Source organism: Cottoperca gobio, chromosome 7, assembly GCF_900634415.1.
Source record: "Cottoperca gobio chromosome 7, fCotGob3.1, whole genome shotgun sequence".
NCBI lineage: Eukaryota > Metazoa > Chordata > Actinopteri > Perciformes > Bovichtidae > Cottoperca > Cottoperca gobio.
In genome coordinates this window covers 19,083,584-19,106,979 of record NC_041361.1, presented here as the reverse complement: position 1 = coordinate 19,106,979, position 23,396 = coordinate 19,083,584, and the positions used below count along the sequence as shown (strand labels likewise).

Below are 23,396 nucleotides of genomic sequence, written 5' to 3'. Positions count from 1 at the left end.
ACACAAAACTTACAAAAGGAAAATATATTTAATTGTTGCTCATGAGCAGCCAAACTGATTCAACTAACATAAGGACCACAAATGCTTGTGGATGCACGAATCTAAAGCAGATCATTCAGACTGACTTGCAAATGTGTTACTACTCTGTCTCACGTTGTATTCCATATTAGAGACTTTTTGCTCTAACCAATCACTAATGACTTACTGTACCGTATCCGGCTGCTCTGACGTCTTTTTCAGTCAACATTGAGGCTATATTTGCCATCACATTTGGTATAAGTTAAGCAATGTTGCCGAGAACCACAGTCAAATTGAGAATGTGTGTTGTCTATGCAAAGAAGGACGAAGAAAAGAAGAAAGAGGTCCCTCCACCATGTCCATAGAAGAGCTGGAGAATACGTTTGGCTTCATATTTATGTAGTCTATGGGGGGCTTTAGCTTTGGAAGTAGCAATAAATCCAATAATTGTTTTATTTTTGACATAGTTTTCCTTCCTGTGTTTGTTCACTTCTTTTAAATACCACTGGCCAGGAATCCAATGGAGGTAAAGTACTGTGGCGTCGCTCTTTGGTGGTGTGGCCTTTATATTGCCGCCCTAACCACAGAGAGACCACATCAAATCATCAACATTATACTAGTGGTTTCCTCGTAGTCTGTCCTCTAGCCTGCTCACATATAATGTGTGTGTGTGTTTTGCTGTGGTCTGAATGGTAACCAATAGCACGTGAGCCACGGAAGGCCAGAAGCTGTTAAAAACTGTGAAAGTTGTTTATGTGGTCAGAAAATAGTTTGGGAATTCTGCTAAGGCCGTCTAAGCAAACGGGAAGTACGGGAAATGCAATTTGCAATTGGCCTTTTTTTTCTTTCTTGGGATCTATTTATCTAAAGTTATGATGTTCAAATATCTGGGAATATTTCATTGGGAATATAATTTTCTTAAGGGGATTTTAGGCTCTTGGAAGATATAAGGTTATTAAATTATTCTTGTTTTTGATAGGATCGACTATATTAATATGTTGGGACACACAGTGAGCATAGTCATTGTTACCACAGAGACTAATAGGCTTAAATAATGACCAAAATGTAACCCTAACCCACATAATAAAGTAGCTCAACCTCTGACGGTCTAACATGTATGTCCAATGTTTGGTCCGTTCACATAATCAGTTCTGATGGACAAACGTAAGCATCACATCGTTACATATTCTGCATTGGCTGGTTTAAAATAACTGATGTCCCTTTCCCTTTAATTGTTCAAGTCAACAGAATGAATGTTAAGTGAATAGCACATGTATTGGAACTCACAATGGCTGCTATATACTTGATACATCAAAACCTCCTGGAAGGTAATATAATAACTAAGCAGGGAAAAATGAATTCGTAAATCAACAGAATAGAGATATCTGCTTTTATATCCAGATGACTTTCACTTTTTGCTTTCATAACTCCTTAGACATTTATTACTCCCAGTCTCACTCTACTTGTACTATTACCACGATATAAAAACACATCACTCTTACTCTCCCTTCTCCTACAACGCACACCTTTGTTCATAAATGTAGATTTTGTCATCCTCACACACATTAAGGTAACTCTTTTATCCAGACCAACTTATAGTAGTAAAGTCACTTTACGTCAGTGGCATTAAGGTCAAGAGTGAGAAACTTAAAGACCAGAATCACATACCATAATACAACAGTACGGTCTGAACCATAGGTGTGAGTTTAAATTAATGATTTGATTTGTATCAAGAGAAAATAACAAATATATTGCGATATGGTCAAAAAGATTTACATAAAAACAATGTTCTCATGATATTTAGCCAATATGTGTAAAAGAGACCATCGAGAGTAATACAACTGAGTCTTTAATAAGACTTATTGCTCTTGAAACAAATGACAATAGATATAACCAATAACCAAGTGACACCATTAATATCACGATAATAATCTGATTCATTAAATGTTCATTTGAGCTGGAATCACGCGTAATCAAGTCATCCTATTTAAATATTTTGTATCTGATATAGAATCCATTAGTCTCCATTGCCTTTTGTGAGACACCAATGTTTTTCTTAGTTTACACCATCTGAGGATTGAGAAAGGGTTAGGGTTAGGGTTAGGGTAAGGGTTAGGGATCTTCGGCAAATACCCACTGAAAGTCAAGACCGAAAGAAAAAAAGATCCAAAAACGAGTAACGAGAGAAAACAGATATGAATTAATGTAAAATCTATCTGACCAATGCTGGATTTTGAGTGACACTGACAAAAAGGAACATACCTAAAATAAATCTTAAAAAATAATCAGACCAAACATACGTCTACGTGCCTTTGTCTCCAGAGTACCAGTTTGATGTAACAGTGAGTAATAATACAATTTCTGTGCCAAGGGCAGGCACAAGGTCCCAACAAGTGTGTGTTTTAATAGCAACACATTAAAATGGAGCAGCGTGTTCAGGACACGTAGGGCTTTCGTGACCACGGGGGCTTCGAAAAAGAAAGCTGACGCAACAGCCTATCAAGGTTCACCAGCCTTAGATCACCGTAGGTGACTTAACACTCTTCTGAAGTTGACGAGATTATGATGCGGTGCTCAAAGAAGCCGCGCTGATTTTCTTTTTCATATTTTAGAACTGTAACATTGCAGGGAGTTTTGATTAGAAGAGTTTCTTCTGGGTTTTGCAGACTGCGGATGTTGGATTCTTTTTTCTTTCTTTCCATCCAATGCTGAAACTGTTGAGTAATACTCTAATTAAATATTGCATAGACGCAATACAGGCTTCAAATGTGTTTGTTTGTAAATTTTAAATGTTTATTTTTAACTTCAAAGTGTAATTTAAATTCTAAACAAATAATAGGCCATAGCATAGAACTGAAATAGCAGAGAGGGACACTAAATGTTTTTCACCTAGACTCCAAAATGAACATTGAGAAAATACAGTTGCTTCTGCTTTTTCACAAATAGATCTTCATTAAAATATGAGAACAGAGAAACATGGACATGCCTTTGATATTTGCTAAATGTTTGGTTTTCAACATCTTGATATACCATCCAAATGACAAACCCACAAACTAAATTCTAAACACAGGACTAGAACCTGCCATCACTCCCGAACTGATGGCTAGATTGGACACTAGACAACAACTAAAGCAGTTTAAAAAATATTTTCCTATTTTTTAAAGGTGATGTTTAGTAGTCGTAAAACAGGCCTCAGTTAAGTTATATATGCGATTGTACCTTTATTTATACGCTCACAAAAACTAAGGCTTGGGCCTGTAATGTTTCTTCTGGAACAACAATCACCTAAGGTTTAAGTTAAGTTAGCTGGGGCAATGATCAATGTTTGGGGTTGTCGTCTTGTTTGACCATGGCAAAGAGGTCAAAGCCCATTCTGGTTTCCATCAACTGCTGATGTAGCATCAAACTCATCCTCACAAATACACACACACTCTCACAGCCTGTTCAATATGCAGTGGGTGGTGTAATCTGTGTATGTAGCCATACCAAGAGATATGCACACACACACTTACCTTAATGATCTTGGGGTGGGTGCAGCGGCTGTTTCCAGAGGTGGCGTGCATCCACCCTCCGCCTTCAGCCAGCTGTAGCGGGAGGTGGGAATTTCCTCCACCGGAACACTCCTGCCTGAGGGAGCACTTCCTGTCCTGGACGCACCAACCGCATTCAAACCTGGGGTCAGCTTTCAGGCACATACCACAGCTGTCCCGCAAGGCTCTGCACTTGTACAGATGGGCTGGTCGGGAGACAGTGGGAGAGAAACACTTTAAGTAAATGGAGTTGTTTAACTGAACGTATATGCTGCTGTAATGGCACATGATTGAAAGAACTGTGTCACTTTTCTTTTTGATATATATTTCTATGTTTCAACATTTGATAAGAAAAAGCATTTCTTCGATTTTCTACAGCAGGCTTAATTACATGTCGCTTTATTGTAGCAACGAACCTTTCGTATAGTGTTTCAGAAATATTCTTTTGATGAACAGAAAGTTCTGTAAGTTGTTCATTTGAAAAAAAGCAAGAAAAAAGTCAAAAGGTAATCAGGAACGTGTGTCTTTGTGTTTGAGAGAGAGAGAGAGAGAGAGAGAGAGAGAGAGAGAGAGAGAGAAGAGGGACTGCATAAATGAATACTAAAAAACCTACAGTAGGGGATTATTACCATTACGAAGCTGTGACTGTAACTGTTTCCACAGATAAATAGAGGAAGAGAAAAAAAAATGAACAAGCAACCTAGAGGGATATTATAGAAATTAATTCAACAGGTAATGTCTTCTAACGCCAATAGGGAATTGATAATTTATTGTGAAAAAAAAAATATTCCCTCAACTCTGCAGAGTGGAAAAAGTCATTAAAAGTAAAAAATGAATAAATAAATAAATAATTAATTAAAACCTCAAACACCTGAGAGGAGAGACGAGAGGGGAGATGAAAGGCGGCGGGGAGGAGGGGAGGATACATTTTAGCTGCGCTTGTTAACAAAACAGCAACATGAATTGGTATAAATTTAAAGATGGTGAGGCCCCGCGAGGCCGAGACAATCAGAGAGAGAGAGAGAGAGAGAGAGAGAGAAAAAAGAGACAAAGAGAAAACAACAGAGAATCTGTGCGAGTAGAGAAACAAGTGAAAACAAATAGAGGAGAGAAAGTCACAAGCAGACAAGAGAGAGAAAAGTACAGGAAAATGGATACGTTTTTTATTTTTTATCTTTGTTTTGGTACCATTTGTCATCTGTTAATCTCCATCATAATTATCTCAATTGATAGTACGATGCCAAAATCTGTAGGCCGGTGTGTTTACTGTCACACCAGTTAAACAGATTTTAAATGAACTGAAGTGGAAAAACAGCAAGAGGAAAAAAAAAGGAAGAATCTCCTCCTCCTCGGCAGACAGACGGCGGCCGGACTTCAAAGAGAGCTTCTTTCGTATCCATCTGCCCGCCTCGGCCCTCCGCTCGGGCTTAATCTGATTAGCCACGGCTCAGCTTAAAAGTAGCGCGACGCTAATTAATCTGAACCAAATGAATGATTTAATTAACATTAACATCTCCACTTTACACCGGGGCAAAGCCGGGCCAGTGCCGAGCGGCTCTGCCTCAGACGGATAATACGGCTCCGATTCACAAAGAAAAAGACGGGGACGGAGCAGAGACAGATTAATAGAGGATGGAGAGAAAAAAGGAGGAGAAGGTCTTTATGAGATTTGTATGAGCGAGGACGCTTTTATAATGCAAGAGTTTTAGCCATTCATAATAGGTATTCTGTAAGGCTTTAGCACAATAACTTGAATATATCTATGAGGGGTTGGTAGGGTTGTTGATTCAAACTAATTACTCATCCATAACCTCGCCAGCTGTTTCAGTTTAAGTCTGTCTTTGGCTTGTTATGAGGAACACACCACTGGCTTTGGGTGCTGCCTGCATAAATTCTCTGCCACCTAGAAAGTGGAGGAGCAAGCAGTGCTGTGCTTACTCATAGTCAGAATAACAGGAACACACAGCGCCTCTAAGATCATCGGGTTTCACACTCCCAAACTCTCGTGGCAGTCGCACGCATCCCTGGGGTCTGTTTTAAGAGTTAGCAGGATAACTCATAGGTGGAGCATGGACTGATGTCAACATCTCTGTTATGACTTTTATTCAAAGATAGCCAAAATGCCTCTTTTTGGTAAAAGCTTCTGAACTATTAAAATGCATCCTGAGTCCATGTTTAACACTACTGATCTTGGAGATGTAAAAGACACTTTAGGTCTTTAACTCAACTATAAACTGTCTTTATTTTCACAATCTCAGCGGTGAGCTGGGAGGACATTTGTGGAAGTGGAGCTGCTACACAACAAAGGCAGGGATTGTATCTTTAAATAGCATGAAATAACTTTAGAACTTTATTAATGTGGTGAAATATCAGATACCGACAAGTGAAGTACATACGAGTCAAATGTTTTACGTTTTTGTAATTAACTATGCTATGCAGATATTTATTTGAAGCCATTATTTAAAATATCACATTGACGGATCAGATTTGGTTGCTTTCGAAGTCGATTGCTGTTTGACCCATCTTATCTGTCAGTCATGGCTTCAGTTTAACTCGACATACAGTACGGACGTTTGGCAGGTTCACAATGACCATGCTTACGAGCTGATGTCTTGCAGGTATTATGTTTCATGTCTCATTTGCCAGTTAGAGGTAGGCCTATTCACGGGTCCACCCGAACCCTAGGACCTGAGACACGACCCGCAATGCTAACCTTAGCAGCCGTGGCAACGAGCAATAGCTATTATAGTTCAGGTCCAGGTAGTACATCTTTTTTGATTTAGGGCACAAACATTTGGACCTGTGAAGACATCTAGTTACAACTAAAAACAGAGTAAAGCTGAGGCTGATGGTAATGCAGGTTTTCGGATATGTACCATTAAATAGTTTGTGAGATATTTCAATCTGGACCAAAGAGGCGGCCCAACCAACCGACATTGCCATCCTTACAGCCACACCGCTAGCGCTGCTAAAAATGCATACATTGTTGCCTTTTAGTTCCAGTCTTATGTTCACAGTAAGTACATGAAGTCATATGGACTGACATGAACTTCTTTATTAGACAGTTCACGTAACCCCGATCCTGCATCAGCAGCGCCGCTTGGCACACCTTAAGAAAACAAGTTTAACAACAAGTAGTTGCTACGGCTTATTTGGAAGCCGACCTAATTAATAGCAAGGCATTTAAAAAGACAAAGTGCAACAGAGTTCAGAGGGATGTGACCTAAATTCAAGCTCATTTTCTTCAGCAGGAAACAAACGTATTGTAATTTTAACAATAATAGTAGCATTAACAGTAGTGAATACTATATATATTTATTTGCTAAATGTTTCTGGCTAAAATGCTCCATTAAACACATGAACTGTAATGCAATGAGCAGAATTACTTGACTCACAAGATAAATGTTTATACTAGTGCTGATTGGATTATTCTATCAAATATAGGCCTGTATGCGTCGGTTGAGTAGCCATCTGATTAGGAGAGTCGTCAAATCTATAGCTCAAAGTGACAGAATAGGATCCATCTACTTTATTGCACAGAAATGTGATTATTCATTTTGTTTTGGCAGCTTCAGTATTTCTCAGCATGTGCTAAACTCGTGATGTTTAATCCCCAGACAGGATCTTTCAGCGCAGACAGACTGGAAATATTGAAAGGAGCATGTTTTGAACAAAATAACACAGGTAGTAGAACTAGGTCATGACCGATAAGCAACTAATTTCCAAGCAATCTGCTAAAAGAACCGCGTGTCTGACACGTATCAAAATGAGGTCAGATAGAACACAAAGGATGTGAGAATAAAACGTGCACACGTGTGTCGTCTCAAGTCTGAGAAGAATGGTGAATAGAACAAAAAAAATGTGCAGCGGAGAATACAGTAGGACGGGTTAGTTCATCTGACTGCGGACATGCAAATTTGGAGAAACAGACTGTATGACACACTTGAGAGCAAGACTTACATTATCTTGTGTAATGGGACGTCTAAAACCATTAGCCTCCACCACCCAATGTATTACACTTGATAAAGAATTTAGAATTGGTAATTGTTTTCCACTTCATGCACGAATAGCGATTAAAACTAATAAATGCCCTCCTTCCGTGTCGCTTGCCGTTTTTCTTTATCAATCCCTTTATTCTTATCTATTCCTCGGCATTACATGCTGCATTTATCAAACTGTCATCCAGCCATCGCTCTTCCCCTTCATCCTTTCCCTTCTGCCTGTTGGTTTGGCCATTTGTTTATCTTTCTCTCTAACATTCATCCCCATTAATTTCTTCGTTGGATGTTTGTTTGTTATCATCGGCGTCCATCAATCACTCCCTCTGCCTCCCTTTTATCCCCGAGACAAGAATAGTGTTTCTCCAAACGGATGGTACACTTTCACCTTTCTCCCTGATGGCTGTCAAAAATTAAATTACAGATTTCTCATGAAGGGGAAAAACTGCACACGACGTCGTTGCTTCATAGAAAATCATTACAGACGGATAAACAAGCGGGGCCGATTACATTTATGTTTTTGCAAAGCAACAATGCTCCACCAAAAATGAGAGTGGAGAAAACTGAGGGTTACACAGAGGGACAAAACACAAGTTCTACCTTGAATGTTGAAGGGGTTGTCAATGACAAAGTTTCCATTCCACACCACGGAGAGGTCGACTGGTAGGTCACTGATGTCGCTGCCCTCGTAGTCGTACTGAGACGGATAGAGAAGCAGAAAGACAAGGTGCGTGTGAGAAATTGTTGATTTGTAATGGATTTGATGCAAATGGAATTTTACGAGATATCGAATTATTTGCATAGTGATTCGCCCTGGCTTGTTCATTGCAGACAATGATACAGCCCGAGCATGCACGCATGCATAAATCCATATTCACCAAAAAAACAGACATATTTCGTAAATACACATTGAGAAATAACAGATGGGTTACAGCTGAATGGGCATGGAAGAATGGAGAAAGGAATGGGAAGAGGAGAGGAAATTAGGTGGGATGGAGAGAGAGGAGAGAAGAAGAAGAAGAAGAAGAAGAAGAAGAAGAAGAAGAAGAAGAAGAAGAAGAAGAAGAAGAAGGAGCAGAAGTGGTCAGAGAGGTGAAATCAGACAGTGGTAGACGTTTGAGAGGACCTTATTCATTTACGCATGAGCTAAGTGGTGGGATGAGGGTAAGGGAGAGATAAGATGCGGAGCAGTGTAAAGTGAAATTGGCATTTCCAATTTGCTCCCTGACATACTGGATTTGATAGACGGGATTCGACCATCCCTTATGGGCAATGGGGCCTGAGACACAGACGCAGACGCACACACACACACGCACACGCACACGCACACACCTTTTCTCCACTCTCTGATTCACTCCACATAGCAAACATATCACAGGGCTGAATAAGAAACTATTCTGTGTGTAGATAGAGGTAGGGATCTTGTTTTTACAAATAATAAGTCATAATGGCAGAGATTCATAGATACTTGTATTAGTCTTTGCTCTCTGACACAATCTGGTTTACTCTAAATTATCTAAGCTCACCCTGAAGCACCGAGTGCCCACAGTGCTTTACGTCACCAACAGCTTTATGGCAGAAGCATTAATCTTTATCGCTTCTCCTGCAAGGCTTGTAACAAATACTTGCAGACATGGAATCTGTAAAGCTGGTGCTAATAGACTAAAAAGGTGGGCCTACTTAAAAATAATGAGCTACATGGGCTGCCTGTATACCAGCAGAGTAGATAAGCTGTGTAAACCTTTATCAAAGCAAAACATGGTGTTGTTTCAGATCAGTAATGGTTTCAGTTCAGCCTAAAGCCTGGAGGAGAAGGCGATGAAATAAAGCAATGAATAGAAGAAAAAAGAAGAACATAAACACGAGGATAAAAGCAACAAAAAAAAAGGAGACATTGTAAGCAGCCACAGACGGAGGAATGTGGGAAGTCTGGATCTCTATTGAGACGGTTAAGAAGCTGAGCGGAACACAGAGCATCGAAGCCGCAGGATTCTGGGAGGTCAACAGCTCCAGAGCAGAGGGATTCAACCAGAACACTCGTTCGCCACAAAGAAAAAGGCTGATGGGTCGTATTCCCTTCCCACTAGTTCAGTGTGACCCTGATCCATCACACACGAGGTAGGCTGTTGACTTTATTAGCATCACGATTACGTCCCACTGTTTAAAGTCCTGTGTGTGGCAGCTTCCAGCCCCAGTAAAACCACAGGATCCACACACACACACACACACACACACACACACACACACACACACACACACACACACACACACACACGCGCGCACGCACACGCCCACATACTCCTCTCTCTGCGGCGAGACCCCATTAAACTTTAAGGGTTTCGACTTGTCTGCCGTCACCAAAAACACTGGGTGAGCTTGTTCTCTTGTCAGTCCCTGCCCACCCTGCTGCCCGCCACATCATGCTTTATTCATACTGTCACATGGTTTAAAACGCCCGACACAAACCACACTGTGACACCGCGACACCGTGCCGCCCAGCTCCACTGAGCATCAGCCACTGGCTAACTCGCTTCCTGGGGACACTTTGGAGTAAAAGTTTTAGGCTAATTTAATACTTAAAAATAGAAATGATAAGGAAAAAGAGTCAGGAGAGGAGAAGCAGCAGAAGAGGGATTTCAGGAGGAAAGACAAGTTAAGCTAAAACCACTTTAGAATTACACTACCGCTTAAACCACGGGTGTCACAGGGAACTCTCAAAGTGTAAAACTTTCCAGAAGATCCATATATGATCTTGGACTTTTTGTATAAAAAAAAAAGAGACATAAGTGAACAAGAATCTACAGCCACGCTAACAATGAAAACGTTTACCATGTGCTGCATCTTATGTTGGCATGAAACACAATGTACAAGTAAAGGATGATATAATATTTGGTCATGAACGAAAAGTATTGGACAAACTGACATTTTAAAGGCATCGTGCTTGGTTGAGATTTCAATGTGGACCAAAGTGCCAGCTAGAACCAAGACGCTAGCGTGGCTAAGACCTCAGCCAAAACATATTAACGCCACATCAGGGGAGCATTCAGTTGAGCACTTCTTTAAGCCGACGCTTTAATAATATATCACACTGGTCTTGTCAGTCACTACTTATTACTCCACTCTGAACTATGACATTTGAAATTCTTCTCTAAAGAAGCTGATATTCGATGCAGGCCTTTAGCCAGGACTTATGGTTCAATTTACAAGCACAATGCATCTACTCATCCACAACAACTTCCTGCGAAGTTCTCATGAACAGTGTGGTGAGATTCTGTCCGGTGTCACTGTCATCGTCTATCACTTTGTCTCCTTAATGGAAGTATGCTTTACTTTTTTGATGGACAGAAGTCTAATTTTGGAATGAAGCTCTGCATTTCTGTCTCACTCACCTCTGAGGATGACAGACACTCAGACATCATGTGGCATGAAAGTACATCTAATTATGGAACGCTGCTGAAGCAGATTCCTCTACTTGAACCCGTCTTTACGAAATGGCAACATTTTAAAAGATCTGTGTTTGAATATTAAGTGGTGACTGTCTTAGAGCGAGATGCTTTGAGGGGAGACATGGGTACGCTACAACACAAGTGTTTTAATACATTTAATACAATATACTGATTGCTAAAAAGAGATGCATATTAAAACCTTGTTTCATACTTAAACTGCCAAAGTAAACAGAGTGTATGCATATCATCGTGATGGCTCGATGTGTCACTTGTTTGACTGTTTTCAGCTCGTTTTGAATGACTTACAATCTTATCCTGTATGCATCAAACTGTACATGATATATAAATATATATTTAACACAAAGGTTTGTACGTTTTCACTCTACACTACGTCTCATCCAGCAGATACTTAGTGTACAGGAGATCTCGTGCTCATTCTCTGGCCATGTGAGTGAAAGTGAATGATTACGCTGTCCTGTACTTCCTGTATCTCCGGAGCTCCAGAAGGAAACATGGAGGGCAGAAAAGGGTTCAACCGATACACTGACATACAACGGTTTGTAATCTAACTCTTACTAATGAGCATGTATCTCCTAATATGATGTCAAATGTCACAAAAAGAAATAAAGAAACTCGTGGCCTAATGAGAAACTGTTGTTTCTGTGATTTATTATCCGTCCTGATGTGTTTGTCTCACATCCCACTCTGGGTTACCTCTTTGGCCCCCCATGTAGGATGTCTTCCATATTAGGCATTCCTCTGATCTACTGGTGATTAGATGATAGGATGTTTTGTCCTGCTGGCGTTCAGTTTAAATGAATACAGCTCTGAACATATATGTGATCAGGTATTGCTTCTGGTTGAAATACTTATTGAACAGCATGAACCATCATGTCACGGACTCTTGGTAAAGCTTTGATCTAAAAATGTGTGGCACCAGTGCTGTTAAAAACTCTGCATTGGTGGAACCTTGTGGGTAAAAGTTGCTCTCCCCCTACTGAGCGGCCTCTCTGCTGGCCTGCCGTCCTGACTTCCCTCCCCTGGGCGCCGCTGCTGGAGATGAGTAATCAGACTCATTACTGGAGCCTCTGGCCAGCTCCTCCATGTCACTGCATGTAATTAATCTACCTGAGCCAACTCATAGTGTAGGCCCCCCTAGGGAAGAGAGAGGAGAGGAGAGGGGAACATGAAGTAAGGTAGAGGGAAGGGGTGGGAGAAAAAGAAGAGGATACAGTAGAGGAAAGCTGGGTGGAGGAAAGTGGAGGACAGAACTGATTAGGGGTGAGGAGTGGGATTAGGAAAGGAGGAGTGGGATTAGGAAAGGAGGAGAGGCGATGAGAGCTGGTAAAGGGTGACAACAACAGGAACAGAGGGGAGATAGAAAGAGGAGCAAATGGGACATACAAGAGCAGAGGAGAGTAGAAGAGTTTAAACAAGGAGGAGATAAGGGAGACGAGAGGCACACTACAGAGACGGGGAGGGGCAATGAGAGGGGACAAGGGAGAGAGGGAGGCGAGGTGACACCAGGAGGAAAAAAAAAGGAGAGGGAGGGGAGGAGGTGTAAAAACTACAAGGTGAGCACAAAGCCGTCCCTGGCCTCATTACAGCAACACACCAGCCTGGCTCAGGTTCATTCGTTATCTGCTCCTGCACTCGTTTATTCTCTCACTACATGAATCGTCTCCATGGATTGCATGTCCCCGTGGATTGTATGAATAGATATGGCTGCGTGCGTGTGTGTGTGTGTGTGTGGGTGCTTGAGCGTCTGAGGGACTGAAAACTGCCGATGTTAACAAAACAGAGCAGCTGGCGGGTGAGGGGGGGAGAAGGTAGAAAAAGCGAGAGGTGTGTGCATATGTGTGCAGGTCACCCTCATGTAATTAGTCATGTTGAAGGAAACCTTCAGGAGTGCGTGTTAAAAATACACTGCTAGCACACACTCACGCACAAGTCCCCCATTTCTGTTTAGTTCAAACTATTTTGGCATATGTTTAATTCTGTGTGACGTGGCATATTAGGGCCATTGTAGGTAAAAAAATAAAAAAAATAACGAAGCTGTAGGAGGTGGGTAATACTCAAAGAAAAAACTTCTGGGATTAAATTCTCAAATTAGCAAATCATATATTTGCGAGAAAAACCTCAGAAATGATACCTGCGATGGCTCTAATACGCTGTCGTAGTTCAACCAATTGAGGAAAATGTAAATAAGAATTCTTCACACCTCACCTGACACTTTTGTTTTCACTTTGCTCCTCTCGGTCTTTCTACATCTGCAACGAGTCTGAGCTTTTAAACTTGTTCTTAGTGATTTTCTGTAATAAGATCATAATAGAGCATGAAGCATGTACGCAAGGTTTATACTGTGTGCATATCTGAGTGCAACGAGTTAGCATTAGCAAATGTGTTCGGTAAGAAAACAACTTGCAAACTCAACTTGCTTGGTTAGGATAAAAGGAAATCCCTTTTATGTTGTTAAAAGTCAAACAACAAAGTCTTTGCTGACTGGAAGCATGAAGCACACCTTGACGTTTTCAATATTTAACCAAAACCTGCATCTTTCCCTGAGCTTAACTAAGTGTTGTGTATAAGTCTAACCCTATAACAACAGACCACAAGCCTTAGTCGCTGCGGTCACTTTCCTGTGCTTTGTCTGCCCAACCACCCAACCAGTAAAAGTGTGTTCAAATAGGAAGCAAAGTGCGTTTTCATCTCTAGTCATTCTTCAACCGGACGAGACGGCCGCGTGTACGTGAGTGTGGTTGTGTGTGTCTTTGTGTGGCAGCTCTGCCTCTGACTGAGCACAGACCTCACCAGGAACCCAGTGCGCCTCCTCGCCACAGTTTGTGCTGCTCTCAGCTGATTGTGGCCAATCATGTCTTTAAATTTGACTTTGTATGGAAAAGTGATGCCTCTAAAATTTAAACAAACTGTACTTGTTTTAGTATCATCATTTCAGTATTTGTTTTTTTCTTAATTGGCTTATAATGACATCATTTCAGCCTTATACAGTATGAGATCACCTCTTATGTTTGCATCTTATTTGTTCATATATGTGGTATTTCCCTTACTTAATTATACATGAACTTTTATATTTTGTTTTCATGCATATATCTGTTTACCAATAGACACAGATATACAGTATGTGCCCTTTCGGGAAAGTATCTTGTGCTTAAGCTTGAAAAGGGATATATTAAAAAAATATGTTTTAATAAAATCTTAATATCACTCCTTATGGATTGGATTTTTTTGTCTATGAACTTACAGTAATTGCCTTTGCTCCTAAATGTCTTATATTGAAGGAGGCAGTGTTGCAGAAGAACATACTGTACGTGCAGGTACTGTGCATATGTCTGTGTGCCGTATGTATCGTGTTGGTGAAACTAAGGAAAAGTCTAGACTTCAGCCAAGTCTAGACTACTTTATGGACTGTGAACACACAAACACACAGTCTATCATCCTCCTAAAATATACTATGGTGCTGACAACAGTGCCAGAAGCATGGACTTGCAGTGGGAAATTCATACACACACACACACACACACACACACACACACACACACGCTCACACACACAGCGATTGATAGCCGATGTGTGTCAGTGTAATAAATCATGTAAAGCAGGTTGCTGGTTGTTGCTGATGCTACAGTCTCCGTCTGCTCCACATGATTAGGAAGAAGATCATGTGGAGAATCTCCATATGTCTGCTTCACGTCGAGCTTCCAAACCCCTGGAGAGGATGTGTGTGTGTACGTGTGTGTTTGTCCATGAACAAACCAGTAGGTATCCTCGCAACTTGCATGCATTCTGTCTGTGTGTGCCTGTGAGCGCCTGTGTGCGCGCCCCAGCGTGCGTCTTCCTGTGAACGTCCCAGCGAGCATCCGTGCATACTGTGGGTCCCTGGTGTATTTGAGTATGCAAGTTCAATGTTTCAGTGTTTTGCGAGGGGCTAAATAATGCACAAAGAGACAGTAAGATTGAATGGATGAGTGTACATCTACTGCTGGCTAATTTTCTCTGTGATTTATTACACTGTACTGTCCCAGCCACAGCCAGCTGTGATACATATACACACACTTCCCCACTGAGAATACTGAATACAATGGTAGCAAGTACACAGGCTCTCAATCATCGATGGATTGTCTGTGTGCTGATCCTCTTTATTAACTCTTTCTTTCTCAGTTTTCCTATAAATGCACTTATTATTAGTTACCAACAATATAACAAACATTTACATCTGGGCTAAAATACCAAACAGTTGTGCTTTAAAGTTTTAGTTTCTATAAAAATGTATCAAATGACTTTCGTTAATGAACAAGAGGTCGTAAGTGGTGACAAACCCATGGAGATGCATCACCCAACTCTGCTTCTCTCTCAGCTTTATGGGACGTTTTAGCTTCTTTCTGCTCATTGTTTTGGTTTTAAGGCTGGTTTTTCAGCTGTTTTCAGCAAAAAGCTGACTATACACTACCTGCCCAAAACAAACAAACAAAACAAAATAGATAATTGGAGCTTAAAACCAAACTAGAAAGTTGGTGAACTCACAAATGACAGATTTAGACAAAGAATGGTGAGAAGTTAACCCTGATGATGTCATTTATAGTACTCCTCAAAACAAGTAAACTGAAATTCAAACATTTATAAATATCTAACTGTTATTAGAAGTTATTAGAAATTAGGTTATTTTATTTCAGAAAATGCAAGATTGTGAGATTTCATTATTAACTTCCCTGACTTCTGTAGAGTACTGTACAATTAAATAGATCTGAAAAACAACATTGCCCCAACTGTCCTTTTCTACCCTCTACCCTCTGCAGTTTAGTTCATCTCAGCAGTTTCACTTTTCTTTCAGCATCAATTTCTCAAACATGCACATCTTTTATATATACATACACTTTCCCTCTCCATCTGTTTCTCTTCCCTCATTTGTTTGTGTCCCCAAGTCTACGTGTTTGCGAGCTTAGTCTCCCCTCTGTCTTTCTTTATTTTTCCCATTCTTTCTTTCCTCTTTCCTCCAACACAGTCTTTGTTGCGTCGCCATTGTCTGTTCCTAATTCCCTCACCTCCTCTTTGGCTCTGTCTTTATTTGTATTTTTGCTTCCTTCTTTTCTCTTCTAGTGGTTTGCCAGGCGTGTGCGTGTGTGGGTGTGTGTGTCTGTGTTTGCATGTGTGCGTCCGTCAGTCTACCACAACACTGCAATTCATCATCATTTTATCTACAGCTCCCTTAATTGGATCCTATCACAGTCCCACCTGACGAGGAGAGAGGCGGGGGGTGGAGAGAGGGAGGCTGGCTTACTCACTCACAACACACACACACACACACACACACACAGTATACGTGTACATATACACAGTACGCCAGTATACATACAAATTGTCCTGCTTCCTGCAGAAACAACACTGGGATTTAAATAAATAGTAAAGTGCACTGAGGGATGAAGATATGAATATGGTTTCCTAAAAATGTGTTCCCATACAACAAAACTGCATAGTCAATTATGCCACGAGGGAAACTTATTTTTTCACGTATCACAAATACGTTTCAAATCAAATTCACTTACGTACTCAAGTTCGTATGTAATTTAAGTTAAGTAAGAAACATATGTATTTGAACTCAAACCGTGATGTTTTCCTAAGTAGTGTTGTCGCCTAAACTTAATCAGGTTTTGTTTCCATTCACAACTTTAACCACAAATTTAAAACTTCAACTGTAATCCCGGCGAAAATACGTTTTCCTTAAATCATAATTGAGAATACAGTTTTGTTGTATGGGAACGTCATTAATATGATACAGGGTTGATGTGGTTGGTGTGTGTGTGTGTGTGTGTGTCATTCAGTTTGCCACTGTATGGGATTTGCTGAGGAAGCTCTCTGTCTTCCAGCATCAGCAACTCCGAGCAGTAGTGCTGCTGTAGTAATCAACGTATGAGAGTGGATCAAACATTGGGGATGGAAACTGCACATGGCTATTTCCTGGAGTAAGTGGTGGTGTTTGGTATTGTGGAGGACTTTCAGAACACACTTTAAATGCAAAGGAGAGAAAACTAAAATGCAGCTGTGGTGTTCAAGCAATATGTGGGTTATCAACATAACATTTGATGCACTGGTGTTTTTAATGTCAGTAATGGATTTCAGAACTTACTTGATACACAGGGTCTCACCATGGTGAAGGTTTATGAAGTAATTAAATAGTAAAAGCCAGAATCCCTTTATCAAAATAATTGTGCCTCTAACTTTGACCAATTTATTCAGCAATTAAGTTTTTTTGCAGCTCAACCTTTTTTCAATAGGCTTTCATGTAGTCAGTTCACTGAGGACAAATCTGACAAAAACCCAAAAAGTCTAAATCTAAAAGAACACTCACTTGCATGGAGCAATTACAGAGACACAAGTGTCTGAATATGCACAATTTACCTTTCCAAAACACAAAAGAACCATAGGAGCCATCATCACGATCTGCAAATTGACTTCAATAATGTGCCCCAGAACTATTTTCGTGTCACCAATCCAACATGAGAGGCAGAGCGACTTCCAGGATCACAATGCTGAAGCTCATTCTTTCCCTTTGACTCGGTCGAGTTTAAAAACAGAGAGTGGTCGCAAAATCAGTAATGTGTTCCAAGCCCAGCGGCAATGCAGCAGCCGGCTAAATGACCCGGAGTCCCTGACAAGTGTGTGACAGGCTGAAGAAAAGACGAGTGGCCACACACTGGCTCTGGCTGCCTTTTAACTGCGAGCACTCGCTTTTGGACCTATCGCCGTGAGCTGCGGTGTGCGGCTCGCATGTTAATCATATGTCTCGTTAAGTAAGTCATAATTGGTGTCGTTAAAAATGCCTCCCCTCTGCCTCATGCCCAGATTGGAGCTGAGGAAATGAACATTGCTGAAATGGTTGCTCCCCATTAGCGGTGACAGTTTGACTGAGGGCTAAGAGGCAGGAGAGAAGAGAGGGAATGAAGAGAGAGTGGCTTCGCGACAATCAGTCCCTGTGGCCATACTGCTCAGCTTCAAGTCTATTACTGCTGGTGTCTCCTTCTGACACTGTAGCTAACCAGCTGTAAAGCCTACGAATGGTTAAACCCATATTGCTGTCCTGAACGAAGCTCCTGCTGACAGACTAAACAGCTGGGCTTGGTTGGAGCAGAGAGACATTTGTTTAGGATTGGCTGAGATGGTAAATCAGTCAATAGCAAGCCCCTTAGCAAACACATAAATCCACATTTATCAAGTCAACAGACACTGCAGGGGATTTCAGGGTGTGTGGAGTTGTTTTGTTGAGCCTTACCGTGGTCTTCTGACACTGTATGCTGGTGCTGTTGAACCTCAGAGCCGGGACGCTGTGCGTGCTGCCCTGGATGTGGAAGATACACTCGTAGTTCCTCTGTCCGGACTGAGGCTGGGGCAGGTTCTGGGCCAGCAGGGTGATCGGTCTCATAACTCCAGCAGGGATATAGATCTGGGTGGAGGGCAGGATCTGAGGGCACTCCTGGAGATGAGAAAAATATGAATATAGAAATTGAGATGTGACTGGAAAGGAGAGCAGATAATCTCAGTGGGAGGCAGATCTGAGTGGAGAGAATGTTGCTGTAAAGAAAACTGGCATCTCAACTGAGAGAAACAAAATGCAGATCGTACATATTATGCTCATCTTTAGGTTCATTCTTTTTTTTTTATTCCTACTAGAACATTTTAGCCTCGGTCTCTTTAAGCCTACATGACTGTAACGGCACTTCCTACCTATATGTTAGTTGTGACATCACAACCTTAAGGAAGTGTTGGCGGCCAGATTAAAGGCACTTGTGTGCATTTCTCCATGGATTGAGCGTTTTGATATTTTAACAGTGTTTCTATAGCAACACCTGCTTTATAATAAACAATACATGAAATTTCACTTTCAACTATATGGGACCTTTAAAAAGGCTATTTATTGTAATTGACAGGTTATTAATTGTGTATTAGAAATAGGCAACATGGCACTACAGATGTCACTTATGTGCTTACTGTAATTACATATGAATCCTTTTCTTTTTTGTGCATCCAACCACATAACCACAACATTCTGGATGCATCCCAGCGTCCTTTCTTCTCCTGGTGGAATGTGTTTGAAGAATCAAGCAGCCTAAAACCTCCACTTACAAATTACCAACACTCTCGAGGATCAACTCTCGTCCCATTTATGAACCACTGAATATTGAATGTGGCAGTCGCTTGTCAAAATGAGTACATGCCATTTTGGAATCGTACCCTTCCCAGAATTAATGGGGATGTTTTGCCTAAATTAATGCACCAAAGGATATTCTAATTCTTTGTTGCGTGGACAAAAGTGAGAGCCCGAGGCAGCGTCTCTGAGGGACATGGGCAGTGTTAATTCTACCAAGCTGTATTGTAAAACAGCTACAGTCTAACGGATTACAGAGGGAGATGACTGAGTGGTCAGCGCTTCCATTCAGCACTTTCTTGCTGCTCTTCAATCAATAAAAAAGTTGCCAAGAACAGAAGCTTTGCACCATATTAATTGAAGGGAAATAATTGAATCCTCTAAGCGTTTTTCTCAGCCCTAAGTAAATCAAAAAACATCATGTAGCTGTCAGCTGTAATCCATGCTACATCACCCCTCGTGCTCCGGGATTCATTTGTATTTCAAACTGTGTTTTCAACGGGTTCAGTAAACAAGATTTAGTTTTATGTATATGTGTGGTATCGATGCAGTATTTACCTCTTGCATTAACTTCCCTCATTTTGAATTCACATCATGTAGTAAATAGTATCACAATTGTTTGCCATCTATCCACCTTTATTAAGTTTTACCATCTTGTGTTTTTCTAAAACAAAGCGAGCAAAAAAGGTGGCATACACTTCCCCCCATATATAGAGTAAATAACTAGTTTCAACCAATTCTTTAATATGGATAATATTGGAGTAGTTTACCTTTTATTCATTGTTTAGTTATTGTTTGTAGAAAAATCTAACTTATATTAAGTCTGAGTAAAAGGCTGCGACTTGTTAAGATATTTCCTACAGTGAAGGAAAGTGCTTAAAAAGAGGCATTGCAATATCATAAAGGCTGTAATTACCACTGAACAAGTTATATCCACTAATGTGCATTTGGTATTCATCTGGAGATGCAGTAAACAATCATAAAGGCCATACAAATACCAAACTACAATTTGTAAATTAAGTCGAATTCCACTTTAAGCACCATTAAGCAAACTATAATTTTCCTATTAGGAGAGCAAACGTTTATATCTGCAATGATAAATCAGTGGGAACTGCATTCTATTTAATCAGGAATTTATACCTAAAGTCAAAACCACAGCGGCGGCTTCATACTCTGCAGAGTAATCTCAATTTGAGTTTGCTCGGTGTAGAGGTACTGTCTAATGGAGCATCGGTAATGACTTGTAGATTGGCTTGGGAATGGCAGAGAGGATGCAGAGGGGAGAGAGAGGTTTGGACATAATGGCACCGAGAGACACCTCTGCTCCCTTCATGACTGTACGGAACACTCCCACAGCCAGACAGCATTGACGCCATGTGGGAAAGTGAAAGATGTGAATATTAGGAGATTATATGAAACAGGGAGGATTTTAGGGAGTGTTTTCATTCATAATTAAATATATGTGCAGTTCAAAGAGGATACTGAGATGGAACGTAACATGGGAGAAGTGGATAAAGTAGACAAGGAAAGAACTTAATGATATTGAAAATAAGAGAAGTTGGAAGTCATTTCATTTCGAGTCGTTGAAATGCTTTCATCCAAGAAAATCAGAACGTCATCATGAACCCTCTGAACACGCCGGCGGGTTTAAAGGCTTGTTTTCTTTTGAAAATCGGCAAAATTACTGCCATTTATCATCAGCCGGAAACTGTAGAACCAGAAATTATTGTCAGATTCTTTTACTTTCCTACGGTCCTTGAAGTAATCATGTGCGACAAACGCTTCTGTCGAGATCCTGTTAAAAAACAAAACGTTCTGCGTTCCTCTGTGAGCTTGTTAAAAAGAAAATAGTTCAATATGTAGAGCTTGTAATAAATTCACCAAAATTCAACTTGCGTTTTATCCTTTCTTTTATGATTTATGCCATTATTACTGTGTTATACTGCACGTTAACATACATGTTTGAGTTCTTCCTACTTCTAGCCATGATTGTGCCTTTTTCCATAGATGTGCAGGACGTGTACAGTGTATTGCAGTGCAAAACGAGGCCACATGAAGTAAAATATGACAAGTAAATGCCCTGAACCTGCTTGGCGGTTAGAGGCATAAGTTCCCTTAAAGCTGCACTAATCAATATTCTTTAGATTCACAATGAACCAAAGGACTATGTGTAATATAAATAGTAGCGACACACCCCCACAGAATAGTCATGCAATTCTTTTAGATTCTTTTATTTTATTTTTAGTCCTCCTCTCCAGCTGCAATTTAAAGATTCAGCCCAAAGCTCTGATGAAACCTGTGTGATGGCTAGTTCTCAAATGAGCTAAAACGATAATTAGGAGGTAATTCGTCAATGTTGGGTTTTTCAATTTCTTCTGCTGCCCCCAAGTGGCCAAGAAAAAAAATAGATATTAGAAATGCACCTTTAAAACTATCCATATCCTTTAGAAGTGGATGTTTGCCAACTGTCTCGCCAACTTCACCACGACAGTTGGAATTTGAAAGCTCAAACTTATAATTATCAGTAGGAGGCTGAGAGGAACAGGAGAATCTAACAGGATATGGTTGTGGCTGTGTAGTAGTATACGAGCAGGAAGAAGAAGGAGGAGGGAAGAAGGGAGGAAGAGAAGAGATCAAATCAATGCCAGTGAGCCCAATGAAGCAGATTGTCAATTAGTGAGGCTGACAGTTAAAGTTTAAAGTATTCACAGATGGTTGACAGTCCGCTAATGAACTGCTGCTAGCCTGTAATAAAATGGAAAACAGGACTAAAGAAGCCCAGAAAGTAAAAAGGGAAAATGTGTGTGTGTGTGTGTGTGTGTGTGTGAGACAAATGGTCAGAGTATCTATTCTGAAGTAAGGGTTGATCCTGTTGGAGGGACTGGGCTCAAGCATTTGCTCCAATAGTGGCATTGAAATCCTGCAACTTTACATCTCTGCCTCTTTGCTGCACATTCTGGTCCCTATTGCTTCAAAAACACATGGACACGCACACGCACGCACACGCACACGCACACACACACACACACACACACACATTCTTCTAAGGTCTGTTCCTTATTACTGATGCATCAGTCATGATAAAAAGCCCAGCGTCACATTCCTCTGAGGAGCATGATAATATGCACAACACGCATAGAAAGGCATTCCCCTACATATACAGTACAAAGACTCACAATCACATGAAGGGAACACACACACACACACACACACACACACACACACACACACACACACAGACACACAAGGGAGAGAGGGAGTGAACAAAAGGTTCTGCAGCAGAGGGTTGTGGGAGCTGTTTCATTAGGAGTGGTGACAGGTGTCAGAGCTGAGTCTGCATCAGATAGTGGAGCAGTTCGACACAATGAGTCACAACAATCTCTTTACCTGGGGGATTCCTCTAATCCCCCGCTTTCGCTGCTCTCTTTTCTTTCTTCCTCTCGGTCACACTTGATCTTTTTTAACATTCTCTTTATCTTTTCTCTCTCATTGACGCCTTGTTTTGCAACCTTTATTTTATCTAGGGATGAGAGTTAACTGAGCGGCATCTTCTTTCCCAGAAAAACAACTTCCTTCAGATACCTGGGTGCTTCCCAGTTACAGACACTGGATACTTCCCTGTGAAACTACTGGCACATAACATCTAAACTAATGCCTTGTTGAGATATAAATTTACTGCAGTGCAAGTCAGGCATGAACAGAGATGCAGAGGACGAGCAGAGATAAACCATAGGCTACAAAAGGGTGAGGAGAGGTGAAGCAAGGAGGAAGGAGGGGAGGAGATGAGGAGAGGTCTTTGGAGACATTCTCTTATTAAAGTGGGGGATGAGAGTCCAAGAGGTGGAGTCCAAACAGAGCGAGGCAGGGGTGGAGCATGGGAGTCATATACTGTATATGCAAACTATTTCCCAGACGAGCAATACAGAAACACACACACACACACACCATGTTACATCCAGACAGATATACCCAACATGCACATAATATACACACAAAGCAAACACATCTAGATTTATTCCTCACACACGCCGATCAAAAGCTACATCTTGCCCTCTGGCTCTGTGCAGTAAGCTAGTGCAGTCTTGGGCCTGTACAATGTTTTACAGTAGCCTTGGGGCCAAATACACAGACACTGTGATCAAAGGTGTGAAGGTAAAAATAAAAAAAGTGTTTGTTTACCATATTAACATTCTAAAACTTCCAGGTCTCTGTCAGGGCCTTTAGGCTACATTTTTGGGAACTGACT

At 40.9% G+C, this 23,396-nt stretch overlaps 1 protein-coding gene across 1 annotated transcript in view; it reads right to left on the bottom strand.

The window, feature by feature from the left end:
• Positions 1-23,396, bottom strand: part of LOC115010484 (plexin-A1-like) — a 224,802-nt gene that overhangs the window by 60,935 nt on the left and 140,471 nt on the right. The window contains 3 exon segments of the mRNA XM_029435054.1: positions 3,531-3,754; positions 8,147-8,243; positions 18,278-18,478. Of these exon segments, the coding sequence (XP_029290914.1) occupies positions 3,531-3,754; positions 8,147-8,243; positions 18,278-18,478 (522 nt within the window).